The following is an 18,655-nucleotide window of genomic DNA, read 5'->3' as shown; positions in this document are numbered from 1 at the left end:
CATAGAGACAGAAAGTAGACTAGTAGGCTGGGGGGATTTAGGGAGGACTGGAGACTGACTGCGAATGAGTATGAGGTTTACTTTTGGGGTGATGAATATGTTCTAAAATTGATTGTGGTGATAGGTGAACAGCTCTGTGAAATACTAAAAAACCACTAAACTGTACACTTTAAATGGGTGAGTTATATAGCAAATGAGTTATGACTCAATAAAGGTGCCATCAAAGAAAGATAAGGCAGTACCTCTTCTGCTGTGTGAACCAGATCCAATGCATTATCACCCCCAGGCTGCCCTTCACACCTGACTCTCCTTACCTTGGTCCTTCTTCTCAGTAATCTTGGAAACGTCCATTTCACTTTGGTCTGCTCCTTTGGCAGCATCTGAATCTTTTACCTCGCCTTTCTCAGAATCAGGCTCTGTTTTTATTTTTTTTGGACTCCGTGGACTTTTTCTTCTATCTGACTCATCCATATTTTCATCCACATTATTTTTGGCTAAAAAGAATTGAGTACAATTATGGGTAGTCTGAATATTAGCAATTTACTTTAATAAATCTAGTTTAGTGGAGATTATCAAGTAATTTCCAGCAATTTATACCATTGTTTTTATTAAAAAAAAAAAAAAAACACAAAAGTTGAAGATAGTATATACTTTCCTAATATGCTCAGCTGACCTAAAGCATAAAAGGAATGAGTACATTTTAGATGTTCTTCAGAATCCTTCACATGAGACTATTTCAACTGCTCAATGACCCCACAAAGTCTACATCAGTGTTTCTAACATATTTTGTGTTAAAGAATCACATTAGAAGGATAAATACTTAAGTATTTTTCACCTAGAGTCCATGGGTAGACTTCAAGGCTATCCAAGAGCCAGTGAAATTAATTATAAAAGTTTGTTTATGGACTTTTTCTGGGTAGGGAATCATAGCATTTATCACAGAATAAATGAGACTTCAGAGAAATAACCAAATACAATGTTTGGCCTTGTCTGGACCTGATTTACTGCCAACAGTAAAATGGCATCTCTGGCACAACTGGGGTAATTGGAATAGGAACTGACACTCTCAAGATGGATGTGTTAAATACTGTTAGTTTGTTGAACAGGTACTGTCATGATGGTTATGGAATGTCCACTCCAATAAGAGATATATACTGAACTGGTAAATAACACGATTTCTGGAATTTGCTCTAAATACATGGAAAAAAAAAAAAACTCCAGGAAAAAAAGTAGGCGATGACAACTAACAGGAGAGTGACAGAAGCTGAATGATGGCTGCATGGGGGTTCAATATTCTATTCTTTTACTTCCGTGGTAAAGTTGTAGTTTCAAACTTTCCATAAGAGAAAAAAAAAACCAAACCCATGATACAGAACTATTGTCCAGATGAATTTTCTTGGGCCTTACAGGCATTTTCTATTTTTTATTTTCTTCTTCACTTGATCCCAAATATCCCAAAGACTTAGAACCATGTACCTACTTCTTATTTAAATAAATGACTTTTTCCAGAAAGATCTGGCTGAGGGAAGGGAAAAGAGTGCAAAAAACAAACTCGGTATCTGTCAAGACAGTAGGATATTGGTGAAAGAAGAAAAAAATCATAGAAAACGGTGACAGGATGTGTCTGGACCCCCAGGTATCTAAAGGACAAAAACTAAACTGATACTCTTCTTATTCAGTCCTTCTTTAAGTTATTTCAGAATAACTGGGCAATATGTTTTCAATGATTTCAAGGTGCTCAAAGAGAGCTTTATATGATGGCACTAACCCCATTTAAAAGCTTTAATAACCCGGAGACTTAAAAAAGACAATTATAAAATATTTGGGGGATTTCCCCTCCATAAAGGTCTTCTTGACATACAGACTACTAATTAATATCCTTTGTTAATCCTTGCACATCAATACCTTTACTAACACTTATAAACTAATATGCAAAACAAATGCATCCAGTCTGAGTTAGAATGGAGGTTAGAGATAAGGACACAGTCAGCAGTCAAACAAGTCAAACATCTAGTCTTCTGATGCTAAGTCAAGGTTCCCTGAACTGCATTTCTGTTTTCTCCAACACATCTGTGCCTCTATCATATGATCAGACTAGATTAGCCATTATTATAAGGACCAGCAGTTCTGAGATTATAAATTGGTGGTTACTAAGGCCTTCACTGTAATTTGTATTGTGTAGTTAAATTAGGCTAACAATGTGCACTGCTACCATCTAAGAGGAAAAGCTCAAAAGATGCTGGAAAACCAACTTGGTACCTGACTGGATAAAGGCCCAGCATTTGGACAATAGAAACCGTATGCTAAGGAAAGTGGATGTAAGATAAATCTACAAAAGCCTAAATATTTTGCTTATTGATAATATGGATTTTACTACACAAGACAAACCAGGTCAGACACAACTAAACAAAAACTCCTTATAATTCTAAGTGCTATGTGGGTAACTGGAGCAACAAAATGGCAATTTAAAAAATGTTAATCTTAAATCTTTAAAAAAAAAAAAAAGTTAATCTTGGGACGCCTGGGTGGCTCAGTCGGTTAAGCCTCTGCCTTCGGCTCAGGTCATGATCCCAGGGTCCTGGGATCAATCCCACATCGGGCTCCTTGCTCAGCAAGGAGCCTGCTTCTCCCTCTGCCTGACTCTGTCTCTCTCTCTCTCTGATAAATAAATAAAATCTTAAAAAAAATAAAAATAAAAAAATAAAAAAATGTTAATCTTTTAGAATTTCTTATAAAAGGGCATTTAGCTTGAATATAATCAGATTATAATAGAATTTAATATTGAATAGTTCTATTTGGCAAACAGAAATATTCACTAAGCATCTATTATGTGCAAGACACTCCCAGTCCCTGTAAGTTCCAGTGAGCCTTATGAAATACGTATTTTTTTCTGTTAAAGGGTAATCCAAAATGGTAACTTGACCACATTAATGGTTTCAAATATCTAACCAGTCCAGGGTTCACCAGAACCATTCACAAGGAAGTCAAATTAGTTGGCTATGTATTACAGTACTCACTGCAGCAAAGGCTTCACAGGAGAGAAGCTGTGGTAACAAAAGAGAGATGGCAAAAAGAGAGTGCAAAAAGGACAGTGGGAATGAGGAGACATGGATTCCAGTCAGGGCTCTATCCCTCTCTACCTAGGTGACCTGTACATAACTTTACATTTTCATGAAATAATCTGCTCATGGAATGTGAGATTCAAAATAGATGGGTCTCTTAATAGGGCAGTTCCCCTCTAGAGTTCCGTGACTCTAAATACTAAAAGTTGTTAGCGAATAGCACAAATTGAGTTAATACCTCCCTCATTTATGAGGTAGTGTTAAGGAAGTCTCTATCACTTCCTTTCTGGCTTTGTTACGTGCTATGACGTTGAGGTTACCAGATAGGTGGTTCCTTAAGAAGTAAGGTAATACTGAATTTAAGATTTTAGAAAAACAATTAGGTGGCTGAGGCCTTTTTTCTTTTTCTTTTTTTTAGTAAGTTCTATTCTATCTTCTTTAACTGAAATCCTAGATATGAAAATCCTGAGAATAAAGGTAATTTAAAGTATTTTAGAGTTTATTATTCATAAGCTACATTGGCAGTTTTGCATGTTCAATTAAAAATTCCAGAAAAACACTTTTATCCAAAATATGGACAATGTACTACAAATTTATAATAAATAGTACAAAATCAGAAACTATAACACAGAAAAAATAACTTTAATTACTTACTTCCTTCTAATGACTTTCTGTAATTCACATTAGTATTGCCTGGCAATTTAGGAACAAACCTATAAACATGAGTTTTACTAATCCAGCTCCAACCACCATATCCTGTTACTCTGTATTCCTCTCCTTTTTGTTTCCAAACCTGGTGTAAATGAAAACATTCTGATTAAAAGAGAATGAGAAAGCTTTTATAAAGCACATCTGGTTTTACTCATTATTACTAAACAAGATCAATAGTCAGGCAAGTAAGTTTACCAATCAATTTTATTTTCAACAGAAATCAAAGATTTATGAAAAAACTGATTACAGACGACCCTTGAACACCATGGGGGTTTGCCGCCCCCCCATGCAGTCAAAAATCCACGTGTAACTTTTGACTCCCCCAAAACTTAACTACCGATAGCCTCCTGTTGACCAAAGCCTTACCAATAACATAAACAGCTGATTAACACATATTTTGTTTGTTATATGCATTATATACTGAACTCTTTCCAACAGAGTAAGCTAGAGAGAAGAAAATGTCATTAAGAAAATCATAAGGAAGGGGGCACCTGGGTGGTGCAGTCGGTTAAGCGTCCGACTCTTACTTTTGGTTCAGGTCATGGTCTCAGGGTCATGAGATTGAGCCCCGCGACGGACTCTGCACTCAGCGGGGAGTCTGCTTAAGACTCTCTCTGCCCCTCTACCCCCACCCTTTCTCTAAAATAAATAAATCTTTAAAAAAAAAAAAGAAAACAAACATCAGAAGGAAGAAAAATACACTTACAGTACTGTACTATATTTACCGGAAAAAAATCTGTGTGTAAGTGGACCCATGCAGTTCAAACCCATGTTTTCCCAAGGTCAATTGTACCCCTTTCTAATATGAAAAATGTAACACAATTTTACAGTTTTCTAACAATTTCAACAAATTAGTCTAATAGCCCACCTATATTCTAGTAAGATAAACCTATGCTTATAAAAATGGCCAGAAAGATTTACTTTGTTCCAACTACATTAAATAAAAGATTGTGTCAAAAGTAAAACAAAATTTAGATACTCAAAGTTGCAGAATACAAGTCTCAGAAATGGCTAACCCTATTTTAAAAGACTATAATAAAAATTACCTGATGTTTAACTGGAAACGTGTATTTTACCCATGTAGCCTGTTGCATTGTTTCTTCCTCTTCTTGTTTTTTCTCTTTTTTCTTGACTTTCTCCTTTTCTTCTCTTTCAATTGACGTCATCCTGTGTAACCTAAGAATATATGAATGGAAAGACAGAACTGCATTTGACTTTGAAAAATAAATTAAAAAGATAAAAATACACTACTGCAAATTAGGAAGACAGAATCAAAGGATGGTTAGCTATATTCCCATGACCTAGACAACTCCAACTCACAAAAATAAGTAGGTAAATAATTCCATAACGGGAAAAATCAAACAGTAGAAAGAAGCAAAAACATGCCATCCTTCCCATATGTGTCCCTATAAGAAATACACTCATTTATGGCTTATTCCTGAAACTATTCATATATACACCAACATCATATTTACACAAAAGGGATACTACATTCACAACTACACAGCTTTTAATCAATGAATAATTGCACTAGAAGATCTTTTCATACCAGAAGAGAGAGACCTTTTTAAAGAATTAAATAATATACCCCACTGCATGGACATACTATAATTTATTGAACCAGTCCCCTATTAAAGAATACATTATTTCCTTCCCACCAGAAAGACCAACAAATCCAAAACCTTTTATTTTAACAACCAATATTTCTAATTCTATCTAGCACTGGGGGTTTTAAAGCCATCACAGGGTCCACTAATGTAGAATTCAGGCTTTCTACATCCATAGAGAAAAAGGCCCACGAGGTCCCCGCTTTTGGGTGAGGGGAAGGGCTGGGAAAGAAGGACCCACACCGATTCGCGTCAGTCATTAAACACAGGGCACAGGCCACACTCTCTTTTCAGGACGGAAAATGGCTATCACTACACCCAGCAGTAAGAAGACAGGAGGGTCTGTGGTGAGGCTCTACATTAAGATGATGAGACTGGATTTTTGTGAATGGGAATCTTTCCCATAAACAAGGACACTGACCAAAACCTATGAAGAGAAGAGCCTGCCTCTAAGAGCTCCAGTGGTAGAAGAACTGCTTTAGCACACCCTACCCAATGTAGCCAATCTTGCGGGCATAGCTACGTGAAAAAAACAAAACCAAACCAAAAAACCAGATCTTTTGTCAACCTGCAGGAGGTGGTGGTGCTGGAAAGATGTGCAAGGGGATTCAATTCTTTTTATCTCTATCCTCCCACTGAAAGTTCCTTATTTATCTCCACTTTCAAGAAAGCTTTGTGTCCCTAGGAAGAGAAGACCCTAAAAGCTAGCCTACCCCAGGCCGAGAGAGCTCATGCCTATTAGCTGCACAACCACTAGTAGAGCAAACAATCTTCATTCTCTCACAACTGAGGGGAGGAGGGGAAAGGGAGGAGATGCTCACGGGGGACTACCTTACTCAAATACCGTCAACCTGCCACTACTCTTGGAACCAGGGAGTGGGGCAAGCTCTGCAGGTACAGCTTGCTGGATAAGCTGACAGCCTCAGCCCGCTAGAGTAAGGGAGTGACTGAGCCAGGATCAAGTAGTATTTCTGAACATAGTTTTTGTAGGCTGAGCTTTAAAACCCTCTGAAAGTTCAGGTCTGACAGAGCAACTGAGCTATCTGCGCTGACGGTGGCCGGGAACGGAGCACTGTGTGGGGAGACCACTGACGCAGTGACACTCTGGGAGCTCACAGCTGGGCTGGACACTCAGCCTGTGCTCTTGGTGCTCACATGGGAAACAGAGACATTTTCATCACCAAATACAAAGGCACCACTTTGCTGAGGAGACCAGGCCACCGAGGTAGTACTGTAGCTAATCTGTGATGTTAGCTACTCTAGAGTAAATTCTATTGTTCTCACTGCCACCAAGACAATCCTTATGTTTTGGCAGCAACAAAGCTCAGCTCTGAGTCAATTCCATTTGGCTGGGCAGAAATCTTGGCTACTGCTGGCAGCCTAGAGGCCCCGGGAAGGAAGCCCGATCGGGCTGGTACCCCATCCATACTGGCAGGCGCACTGGGTGGCAGATGTCCCTTCCACACCTCCACGGTGCAACTGAGAGCATGGCCGGGAGTAGGGACCAAGCTTCAACTCCACTGCTAATCTCCACGTGGTGCCCAGGGTCTTGTGCTTGTTTTGCTGTTATAAACAAAGCTATGAGAAAAAATGTTTTGTGTCTTTCTTGGTAAACTTGGAGAGTACCCCCAGTGTCCCCCAGTGGGGAGATAGCTAGGTCCAAAGGTTCTTGCACTTAAAATGCTGACAAGTAAAGCCACAAAGCTCTTCAGAATTGTACACTTCACACTGCTGTCCATAAAGCCACCTGCTTTCCCACACCTTCACTCAAGTTAGTACCAAACTTCTAAGTTAAGACTTTTTTTTTTTTTTTTTGACAGAGAGACACACAGCGAGAGAGGAAACACAAACGGGGGGAGTGGGAGAGGGAGAAGCAGGGGGAGTGGGAGAGGGAGAAGCAGGCTTCCCGCGGAACAGGGAGCCCGATGCGGGGCTCGATCCTAGGACCCTGGGATCATGACCTGAGCCGAAGGCAGATGCTTTACGACTGAGCCACCCAGGCGCCCCCCAAACTTCTAAGTTATTAGCCCAGTTGAGAGATAAGAGATTATATCCCACTGTTTTGATTTACATTTCCTTAATTACGAGAAAAGTAAACATTTTTTAATGTCCACTGGCCTTTCATATTTATTTTTCTGCAAAATGCCTGTTCAAATCCTTTGTCTTGTCTGTACTGGACTATTAGTCCATTTCATTTATAAAAGATCTTTGTCAATTAAGGTAACTTCCCATTTGTGGTGCAAATATTTTTCCTCAGTTTGTCATCTGTCTTTTGAGTTTGATTATAATATTATTTTTCCACTCAGAATTTTAAATACATATATCATCCACTTTTTTCCTCTATGGCATCTGGGTTTTACATCTGTTTAAAAAAAAAGTATCACAACAAAAACATAATTAATCCATGGTTTCTTACTGAAGTTTTTTAGTTTTCGCTTTTTAAAAAAATCTTCATTGATCTGAATGTTTTTGCTGAGGCAGGGATCCAGGTGGTATTTTCCCTACACATGTCCTCTTTCTTTCTCTTACATGTAATGCTATCACTGCTAGATGCTCACATGTGTGTAGGTCTATTTCTGGGTTCTTTGTTCTGTCCCGCTACCCTAAATCTTACTTTTTATTGTAGCTTCAAAAATGTTCTAATATCTGTTCCCTTTTTTCTCATGCCTACTTTCCTTTTCTTGCAATTAATTTTTCTAGCTGAAATATTAGTATCATTTTGATCAAGCCTGTCTGCCTCCCAAGGAGGGAAAATCCTATTCATAATGCAAATGAGTATGATTTTTGATAGATTAAGTTAATATAATTATCATAATGCATGGTTCTCAAAAGTGGTATACATATCTAAACATATGATGTATCTTTACCTTTTCATTTTTTTTAAAGATTTTATTTATTTGAGAGAGAGAGAGCGTGAGCAAGAAAGCAGAACCAGGGGAGCAGCGAAGGGAGGAGAAGCAGACTCCCTGCTGAGCAGGGAGCCCGATACAGGGCTCAGGCTCGATCCCAGGACCCTGGGATCATGACCTGAGCCGAAGGCAGCAGCTCAACTGACTGAGCCACCCAGGCACCCCTCTTCACCTTTTCATTTACTGAGTATCCTTTCTATCTTTAGTAAAGTTTTAATGATTTCTTTACATGATCCTAAATATTTGTTAAATTTATTCCTAGTTATTTGAGAGTTTTGTTGTTGTTATGGGGATCTTTTCTTTAATTATAATTTTTTAAAATATGTAAGACATAACCAGGTTAAGAAAGAGAATTTTGTATCAATAACCAAATACATCAGAAGCTAGTATGTCCCACTCCCAGGCAGTCATTATCCTGATTTTTGGGTTATCATCCCCTTGCTTTTCTATATAGTTTTATCACCTATGTGTATATCCCAAACAGTATAAAGTTTGGATTTTGAAAATTCAGTAGCAAGAATAAAACTAGCTGCATGAGCAAAAGAGCAATACTGTTACTATTAAAAAAAGGTTCCCAGGAAAAAATAAACTTGTCGCTGGGTCACAGTGGCCTCTTCTGGTGAAATCTGAGGGTGAGGATCTCAGTGAGGCCTGGAAGACACTGGGCTCACCATACTCATGGTTATCTGGCAGGACTGTGTGGAAGTAAGGACACTGCACAGATATGATCCCAAATGGACTGCTATGGACCTTCTGCACCTATGCCTTCGGATGACTCTCTGGTGTGACTTGAGAAAGTTCTCACTTCTCCCCACTGACTTGGGCTATGGCCTTCTTAGGCAGGTTACCATTTGTTCACCTGTATTACTGCTTCCACGGCTTTACTGCTGCTGTATTCTCTGTTGTTCTCCTATTCTCTGTGGGTTTATGCTTTAAAAAAAATCCCCTTGCCACAGTTTTCAGGGAGTTAAGCAGGGAACAAAATTAAATGTATTTATACAATTTGTTATTTTAACTCAGAACTCCCACGGTATTTTCTACATGGTTACTGTTACATAAAATGTATTGTTCTGGGGATGCCTGGGTGGCTCAGTCGGTTAAGCATCTGACTGCGGCTCCGGTCATGATCCCTGGGTCCTGGGATCGAGCCCCACATTTGGCTCCCTGCTCAGCAGGGAGTCTGCTTCTCCCCCTCCCTCTCCCTCTGCTCCACCCCCAACTTGTACACACGCGCGTGTCCTCTCTCTCAAATAAATAAATAAGATCTTTATTTAGTTTTCAGATTGTTTCTGATAGTTTTTCAATTTTATTGGGGTTTTTAAGCTGCATAATAATTATGCCTTATCTGTCAACACATAATACATACATACATACATACACATAATACACACATATATATGTATGTTTTATTTCTCTTGACTAACTGCATTAGCTAACACTTTTAAGAAAAGTTAAAAAGCATCGATAGTGGGCATTTTTGTTTTGTTCCACTTGAATGTTAATGGGAACATATCAAGATAGCATGATGGTTTGGTTTGGAATACATCTTTATGGGGAAAAAAACAAAAAAGGCTATTCTCTATTCCTAGTTAAGATTTTTTTAAACAAGAATTAATGAACTTATACCTTCTTGGTATCTAATGAGATGATCAAAGTTTTCACTCTTTGACTTCTTAAAATAGCATGATATTTCCTAAGAGTGGACAAGTCTTCCATGTCTAGGGGAAGCCAATTTAGCCATGGTTTATAATTTTAAAAATTTACTCCTGAATATATTTGCTAAAGTTTTAGGAGTACCTGAATGCACATCTATTTGCCATTAATTATTAACCAACGATAAATATTAATAAAGGAGACAGGGCCATAATTTTCTAGTTATCTTTTGTCCATTACTATGTATCAAGTTTTATAATAGTGTTATACTAACAAATAATAATCTGCAAGATTTCCTTCTTTTCCCATTTTACGGAAGAGTTCGAATAGAATTACCTATTACCTGAAATCTGAAGAACTTCCTTATGAAGTCGTCTGGTCCTGCCCACCTCCTTATTGATAGGTACAGTCACATCCTCTAAACTGAACCAGAAATCCTTTTCCTGCCTGAGAAGAGAGCGTGGCCCATACCCTACTGTCTAATAACTGAGATGGGGGTGGGGGACTGGGGACCCTCTTCCCCAATCCTTCTACCCAAAACTAGAAGCCCAGTGGGCCCTTCCTCTATGGATACAGGAAGCCTGAACACTATGTTAGTGGACCCTCTGAAGGTTTAAAATCCCTAGGGCCAGTGAGAGTGAATCAGAAATACTGATTGGCATAGCCCCTTTTCTATTTTTGATATTTGTGTTTTCTATTTTTGTTATTTGTGTTTTCCCCTTTATTTTTTCTTTCCTGATAATCTTATCAGAGGTTTGTAAATTATAATGGGAACCTAAGGTATGTTCTCTATTTCATCAAATATTTAATATTCAACAGTTCTTAATATTTCCTGTCTTCGGGGTGACTTCTTGAGGTGTATACCTAGCTAATTAATTTGTAGTTCTTCTTTTCTAACGTAAGCATTGAAGACTACCAATTTCCCCCAGGGTACTCTTTAGTGTCAGCCTACAAATTTCAATATACGTAGGATTCTCGTGAACATTCAATTCAAAGTGTTTTCTAGTTTCCATTACAATTTTTTTTGAACATTTGTTATTTATTTAGAAGTGTATTTCTTAGATTTCAAGCATACAGCTCTTGCATTTCTTTAAACTTTTACCACAAATGTCTGTATCCATAAACAGTATTTTATACTAGAATACATGCTTTTAAACTTTACATAAATAGAATCATACTACATTTGTTTTTAAGAAAAGAACTGTTTTAACTCTATTGTACATTTATGAGATTCAATCTCACTGACACTTGCTCTAGTTTCATGGCTGTATAATGGCCCATTACAGAATCACACCGTAACTTAAATGTGCCTAATTATGGACAGTTAGGGATTGTTACCAAATTTCACCATTACAAAATACTGTAAGAAACATCTTGGGGCGCCTGGGTGGCTCAGTCAGTTAAGCAGCCGACTCTTGATCTCAGCTCAGGTCTTGATCTCAGGGTCGTGAGTTCAAGTCCTGCATTGGGCTCCACAATGGGCGTGGAATCTACTAAAAAAAAAAAAAAATCTTCCTACATGTCTTCTCATGTACACATGTAAGGTCTCTCTAAGGTACTGAGTTAGGAGTAGAATTGTATTTTGAACTTTGTTTTTACCAAATGATTCTTTAACATGGTTGCAGCAACCATTTCTCTCCTTGCTCTTTTATCAGCAGTGTATCAGAATTCTCTTCCTATTATGTCACATATTTGCCTATTACCTTTAAATTTTTAACAATCCAGTGGGTATGAAATAATAGTCCCTAGTTTTAATGTGCATTTACCTCACCTTACCAGGGAAATTTTCATGTTTTGGCTATTTGTGTCTCCTGTGAATTATATTTGTATCTTTGGCTCTTTTTCCTACTAAATGGTTTGATTTTTTTCTTACTGAACTATATAAGTTCTTGAATATATTGTGAATACTAACCCTCCTTTGACTATAGTATGATAAAAAAATAAAAATTCCTTTTAACCCATCTATGACTTAGTTTTTTAGGATGACACATTATTATGAAACTCAAACAACAGGAAACAATCCACCATTCACTGATCTATACATATGTGATAAAACTACATAGTCAAAGAATGGGTATAACAAAACACAAACTTAAAAATTACGGTTCTCTCTCAGGGGAGGCAAGGTCATGTGAATGCAGAGTAGATGCAATAATGATAATGTTCTTATTTTTTAAACTGGTTAATGAATTCACAAGTGTTATTTTATTATGACCCATTCTTGCTTATATATTACAATCTTATGTATGTGTCATAATATTAAACATGAAAAAGGAAAGTCACCTCTAGTAACAGACACACAGACACATATATGCACACTCATTCTTATCTGATGGATAACAGCTTATAAACGGGAGAAATAATGCCACACTTTGGTATGTTCTGAAACATAATGAATCAGGAAGGTAAAAAACAATCAAGAGTAAGAGAAAAGGAATGAAGTATGGGAGGAGGGGAGGGAGAAGGAAAAAATATGGGAAGGAGAGGCAAGGGGAAAAGGGAAATGAAATAGAAGGAAGAAGGGAAGGAAGCAGAGGAGACAGGAAGGGAGGGAAGGAGGGAACTTTCTTCATTCCAAAATCATAATCTCTTATATTTTCTTCCTGGGAGTTTTGCTTTTCACATTTAGGATTTACTCTACCTGGAACTGACTACTGTGTATGATAAGAAGAATGGGATCCAATTTTCCCCATATAGATAACTCAAATTGCCTCATCACACCTGCTACTGAAGAGTTCAATCTTTTTAAAATGCTACTCTATCATCTATTACATGTCTATATATGAGCTGGTCTCTTTCTGGATGGTTTATTCTGTACCACTGGTCTATTTATCTTTGCATCTATACCACAGTATTATTATAGCTACCAAGTAAGTTTTGTTATCTGGTAGGACAAGTCTTTCTACCCTGCCCTTTCTTTTTCTTTTTTTTTTTTAAATATTTTATTTATTTGTCAGAGAGATAGAGAGAGATAGAGATAGAGCACAAGCAAGGGGAGCGGCAGGCGGAGGGAAGAGCAGACTTCCCTCCGAGCAGGAAGCCTGACTCAGGACTCGATCCCAGGACTCTGGGTTCACTTCATGACCTGAGCCGAAGGCAGATGCTTAACTGACAGAGCCACCCAGGCATCCCTCTACCCTGTCCTTTAGATGTAAACCCTACTGTTGCCCTTTCCATATAAAATTTTTAATCTTGTCAAATTCCGCAGAAAGCCCAATGATAATTATTCATGCTATTGGAATTAATAATTACATAATTACGTAATTATGTAATAACAGAAAAATTTAAGACACTGAGTATTCCTATACATGAACATGAAATATACTTCTATTCATTTAGGTATTCTTCCATACCTAATGTTGTTTTTCAACAAAGACTTTATAATTTTCTCAAAAAAATCTTAATTTACTATTTTTAAAATGTTCTGCAATTGTTAGATATTTAGAAGGCTCTCAAAGCTTTATTATTGACTATCATAATAAATAATCATTTAATGAATAAAATCATTGGCTGAATTTGTAAACAGTTCCTTAGGGTCAAGTCTTAGAAAAGTCTGTCACCTGGAAGTTTTTGACCATAGTACTGAGAGAAGTTAGAGTCCTATTATTAATCTCTAATTTTTCTGAATCTCAGTCTCTTAATTTTTTAAAAAATTCAGAGCATTCTACTTTACCTCATATTAAAAAAGAGTTCTTTCATATATATTACTAGATGTGTCATACTAATACAAATACAATTCATGATATAATTTTATAACTCTAAGTAACATGTTTAGAAGGCTAGTCATAATGACAAACCAGGAAGAAAAAAAACCAAACTCAATTAAAAAAAAAAAAGTTGAATTCCACCTTCCATTGGAATGTTTAAAATTGAGAAATGAATTTATAAAAGGTATGATTTAGTCACTTTAAGTTATGTTTGCGTACTGGAGTTTAACAACATTTAGCTAAGCTTCAGTTCTCGAAGTACTGATCTCTGTCACCAGAGACATGGCTGCTTGGCCCACCAACATTAGCTTCAGGATGACCACTGAATAGAAGAACGCTGGGACACACAGTTTTGGGCATGTCTGGAGGTAAATGCAAGAAGGAGCAACAGAAACTCAGAGTATTGCTTCACAATTGCCTCTGACTCTCTCCTTGCTCTACCTTGATGAAAGAGATCAATAAGAAGTAGAATAAGAGCATGCCCGCCATTCAGCTCTCCTCTCCTAGCATGCAGTCTATAGCACCTGAACTTAACCCTCTTTTTTTAATCCCAGGAAGAATTAAATCCATTCCACTTGTGGAAGCCTCTACTGGTAGCAGCAACTACATTCAAAACAGGAGGTGGAAAAGAGAGAAAACAAAGTATAAGATTTATGTAAGGAGAACACACACACACACACACAAAAACAAAAAACAACTGAGAGCAATCCTTAGCAGATGAAAATTTAGGAGGTGTAAACTACTTTTCTTAAAAAAACTTTTCATTATAAAATAAAACACAGATGTGGGAAGCAAAACAAAATATATTTATATTAACAAAATAACAGTATCATACCTTCAGAATGGGCTCCGTAGAGGGGCGGGGAAGGTAAAATGATTCTTTCTTTTCACTTTGAATAGTAATTTATATTTTTTACCATAAGCTTATGTTAGTTTTTATAGTGATAACTTTTTAAAGACTAAATAAAGTTAAATCCACTAGAATTAAAAAGCAGATTCAAGTCACAAAATTTATCATTTTTTTTAACCTCCTGCTGAAGTCACACAACTCTGGGTCTACTTAGGAGCTGAATGATGTTTGGACATTCAATTCTAAGTAAATCAGATGCCTAGCACAGTAACTGAAACATTCTAGAATATTCAAAAAATGTGAGTGCTCTTTCTATTCAATATATATGCTAATTTTTACTTTAAAAAAATAAGAAATAATATTTATTCATGTTACATCTCATAGAGGAGGAAAACAAGGCCAGGAAGAGTTGAATTTAATATGTAATATGACCTTTTAAATACATTAACTGTCATTATTAATAGGCTAATATTCCAAAAGGGAGTATGGTATACCATTTACAAGGCTCAGAACTCACTTACCTGGTGTGTCCTAAAGATTCTCGCCATATTGGTAGCATCACAACAGGTTTGACTGCACACTCCAAAATCGCTAAAGCCAGTGCAAATTCTCTGGGTTTGCTACACATCTGAACTGCTTTGATCCAATTTGCCCTGTATTTCAGAAGGAGGGGGAAAAAGGTATTTTACTTGTTGGTCTTAAATTAAAACCACAAGAGCTGTAATTTCTGTCTCCATCTCATAGAGCGTATGTTTCTAGGCTAAGCAGGTTTAAATATACTGCTACTGGAAATTCCTACCTCACAGAATCATAGTTTTTTTATTTTTTTATTTTTTTTTTTGGTGCAAAATGGTGGTTTTATTAAAGCACAGGGACAGGACCCATGAATCATAGATTTTCAACACTAGAAGGAATCCCAGAGATTAATTAGTCTTCCAACTCCTTAAACCTCCTACAGTGTTCTGGAACTTTGGCCTCCTCTTGACTCCAGGGATGAAGACTCTGCTTTCCAGAAATCTTCCAAATGCTAATGTTGGTCCAGTAACTTAGAAGTATACTCACATCCCTAATGTCCTCAGTGTTTTGCTTAACTAAACTGACTTCATTCAATTCATTGGTAATGAGTTTCAAGTGAGCACCTGCAATAATCATTTTGTAAATATTTAGTATATTCACAACAATAAATGAACTTTAGTTTCCTTTACCTGTGTGAAGCCCAATTTGGATGAAGAAAGGATGAAGGGATATTGTTTTCTAGTTGGGTGATAGTCAGTCTCAGAGTAGATATGGTAAGAACTTTGGACCCATGGACAGAACCATTCCATTTGAACTCTCCTGCTGGAGTCAGACAGAATTTATGTGCAAGATGTCTTCTCTTATCATGATCTTCTCTGTGCTGGTGCTTATTCAAAGCAAATGAATTGGTGGAGTACTGATTGTGGTAGACACGATACTTCCCTTCTTGACCCAACTTAAAATAATTGTTGATATTTCCTTTCATGACCACTTCCTTTTTGGTGCTCAACCGTGAAATTTCTCCTTGAGAGTTAACTACCAGTACCTGACCAAGAAAATAAAAAGACTCATTACTCATATCAAATATGTAAACTTGATCTACTGTCTTTCAATAATCTGTGATTTATCATTCCAAATAAAGTTCAGGTATATCTTACAACTGAACATTTGAAATCTGTAAGTGAAGTTAAAAGCTACACCTGTTTATAATTAAACAACCAAGATCTTCCCATAAAAAGAACCTCTACTAAGTGCCTATTATATGTCAGACATTATGAAGTATTTTTAAGTATCTCAACAAAACCACATGTGTACCTCATTCACCAATCATTACTTCAAGCTTATAATATACAGGGTAGGGAAAAAGGAAGGCATTACATGTACTATTCCTCAAAAAATATATTCCTAAAAATATATTTTTGTCTGCTCCTTTTATTATTCCAGCTTTAGTATGACAGCCCATGGATACTTTAAAAGCAGCATGTTTTCAAACAGCTGATCCCAATCCTTTAGTGAACCGTGAGATCAATAGTGGATCTTTCTCAACTTTTAAAAAAACAAAATACAACACAATCAACTAGACTAGAAGAGAAAATACCAGAGTGCTTCCCACATGGTAAGGTAAAATACTATTTCAGGAAATTTCTGAATGTGTGTACTGGGTTACTATGAAAAATGTCATACTGAGGGTCAGAGTGAAAAACCAGCTTAGAAGCTATTGCTTTAAAGAAATTCCTATGATGGGGCGCCTGGGTGGCTCAGTTGTTAAGCATCTGCCTTCGGCTCAGGTCATGATCCCAGGGTCCTGGGATCGAGACCCACATCAGGCTCCCTGCTCGGCAGGAAGCCTGCTTCTCCCTCTCCCACTCCCCCTGCTTTTGTTCCTGCTCTCGTTATCTCTCTCTGTCAAATAAATAAATAAAAATCTTTAAAAAAAAAAAGAAAGAAAGAAAGAAATTCCTATGATGTTTAGAAAAAAACACTATATATTCTTGCATATCTACCTTGCAAATAATTCTTAAATATGGGAGACACAGTTGTGGCATGATTCTGCCACCCTGGCCAGCTGGGGAACAGAAACACTAAGTCCTAGCTGCGGCGCCTGGCTGGCTCAGTCGGTAAAGTGTATGACTCTTTGATATTTGGGTTGTAAGTTCAAGCCCCACATTGGGTGTAGCAATTACTTCTTAAGAAATATAAAATAAAAATAAAAATACTAGGGACACCTGGGTGGTTCAGTCGGTTAAGTGTCTGACTCTTGATTTCAGCTCAGGTCATGATCTCAGAGTTGTGAGATCAAGCCCCTCATTGAGTTTCTTGCTTAGTGGGGAGTCTGCTTGAGATGTTCTCTCTCCCTTACCCTCTGCCCCCCTCTTTTGTGCATACTCTTTCTCTCTTTAAAATAATAAAGAAATCTTTAAAGGGGGGGCCTGGGTGGCTCAGTAGGTTAAGCGTCTGCCTTTGGCTCAGGTTATGATCTCAGGGTCCTGGGATGGAGCCCCGTGTCGGGCTTCCTTGCTCAGCAGGGAGTCTGCTTCTCCCTCTCCCTCTGCCCCTCCTCCCTGCTCATGCTCTCTCTCTCAAATAAATAAAATCTTTAAAAAAATTATTATAGCTAGAACGGAGCATTAAATCACCTATAACTCTTTACTAAAGCCCACAAAAATAGTGCACTCTTTACCATATGTAAAAAAGAAGCCTCTATCTCTTTAGAATTATATACAATAAAACTAACCATTTAGTAAGAAAGTATACCACCCAATTACAGCATTTCCCCACATGAAGTGAAATTTGGGTACACAACTATATTTATTGTATAAAATATGTATTATATGTGTTATAAACCTAACCACTTTTAACTTGCTACCCACTACACTCTTGAAAGTAGAAAAATACAATTCAAAAGTAGGTCTACAAACTTCCTGCCCCTACTTTTCAGGTCGGATAAATAAAATTATTTCACATTCCAGAGATTTTTGTTTTAAACAGAAGGAACATACCTCTTTGCCCTCCTTAAATAATTTATTTGCTTCATGGGCTGCAGCTGCCACCTGTTGGCTCTTCAGCTGGCTAAGTTTGCTGTCTGGATTCCGTAATCTGGTGATAATTCGAGTTGACCCAGATGCCCCTCTTCCGGCTCCAGGAGACTCACTTATTTCCCCATTAGACTTCTCCGATTTGAAATCACCTGTTATCAGATGAAAAGCCAAAAGTAATTGCTAACAGTAAGTTATTTATAAAAACACCTTACTTATCCAAAACTCTTATCTGATGCACATCTAAGATCCAGAAAGTAAACAAAAAGTCCTTGAATAGCCAAAGTAAATATATTAATTCTTAAAGATTTTACTTAAAAGACCTTTACTGTGAGTCACTTATTATTTTACAGAAAATTCAAACATGCCAGGTTATCGTTTCAAAGCTCATGTACTAGAAAACATGAAGGGCTACTACAAATGTATAAGCAACAAACATCATAACTCAAAATGCACACTAATAAAACACTGCCTTATATATTCAATATGGATCCTGTACAAAAAGGGTATAATTAATTTTAGAAAGATTTCCATTGAAACTGTTTAAATACCTAATGATTTAAAGCTTATAAACATAAATGCCAAGTGAATTTTCACCTAAGGAA

The 18,655-nt window shown here is 37.1% G+C and overlaps 1 protein-coding gene across 12 annotated transcripts in view; it reads right to left on the bottom strand.

Annotated features, from left to right (window-relative positions):
• The window catches only part of BPTF (bromodomain PHD finger transcription factor), a 150,737-nt gene that overhangs the window by 52,617 nt on the left and 79,465 nt on the right, over positions 1 to 18,655 (bottom strand). For all 12 annotated transcript variants that reach the window (XM_035026244.1, XM_035026235.1, XM_035026238.1 and 9 more), the window contains 6 exons: positions 18,015 to 18,202; positions 15,705 to 16,060; positions 15,021 to 15,152; positions 4,820 to 4,949; positions 3,717 to 3,855; positions 315 to 494 (listed from right to left, as the gene is read on the bottom strand). In XM_035026244.1, the coding sequence (XP_034882135.1) occupies positions 315 to 494; positions 3,717 to 3,855; positions 4,820 to 4,949; positions 15,021 to 15,152; positions 15,705 to 16,060; positions 18,015 to 18,202 (1,125 nt within the window). The remainder of the gene's footprint in view (positions 1 to 314; positions 495 to 3,716; positions 3,856 to 4,819; positions 4,950 to 15,020; positions 15,153 to 15,704; positions 16,061 to 18,014; positions 18,203 to 18,655) is intronic.

Source organism: Mirounga leonina, unplaced genomic scaffold (genome assembly GCF_011800145.1).
Source record: "Mirounga leonina isolate KUSES-001 unplaced genomic scaffold, KU_Mleo_1.0 Mir_197, whole genome shotgun sequence".
NCBI lineage: Eukaryota > Metazoa > Chordata > Mammalia > Carnivora > Phocidae > Mirounga > Mirounga leonina.
Note: the sequence above shows the minus strand (reverse complement) of the source record. Positions and strands in the feature narration are given on the sequence as shown.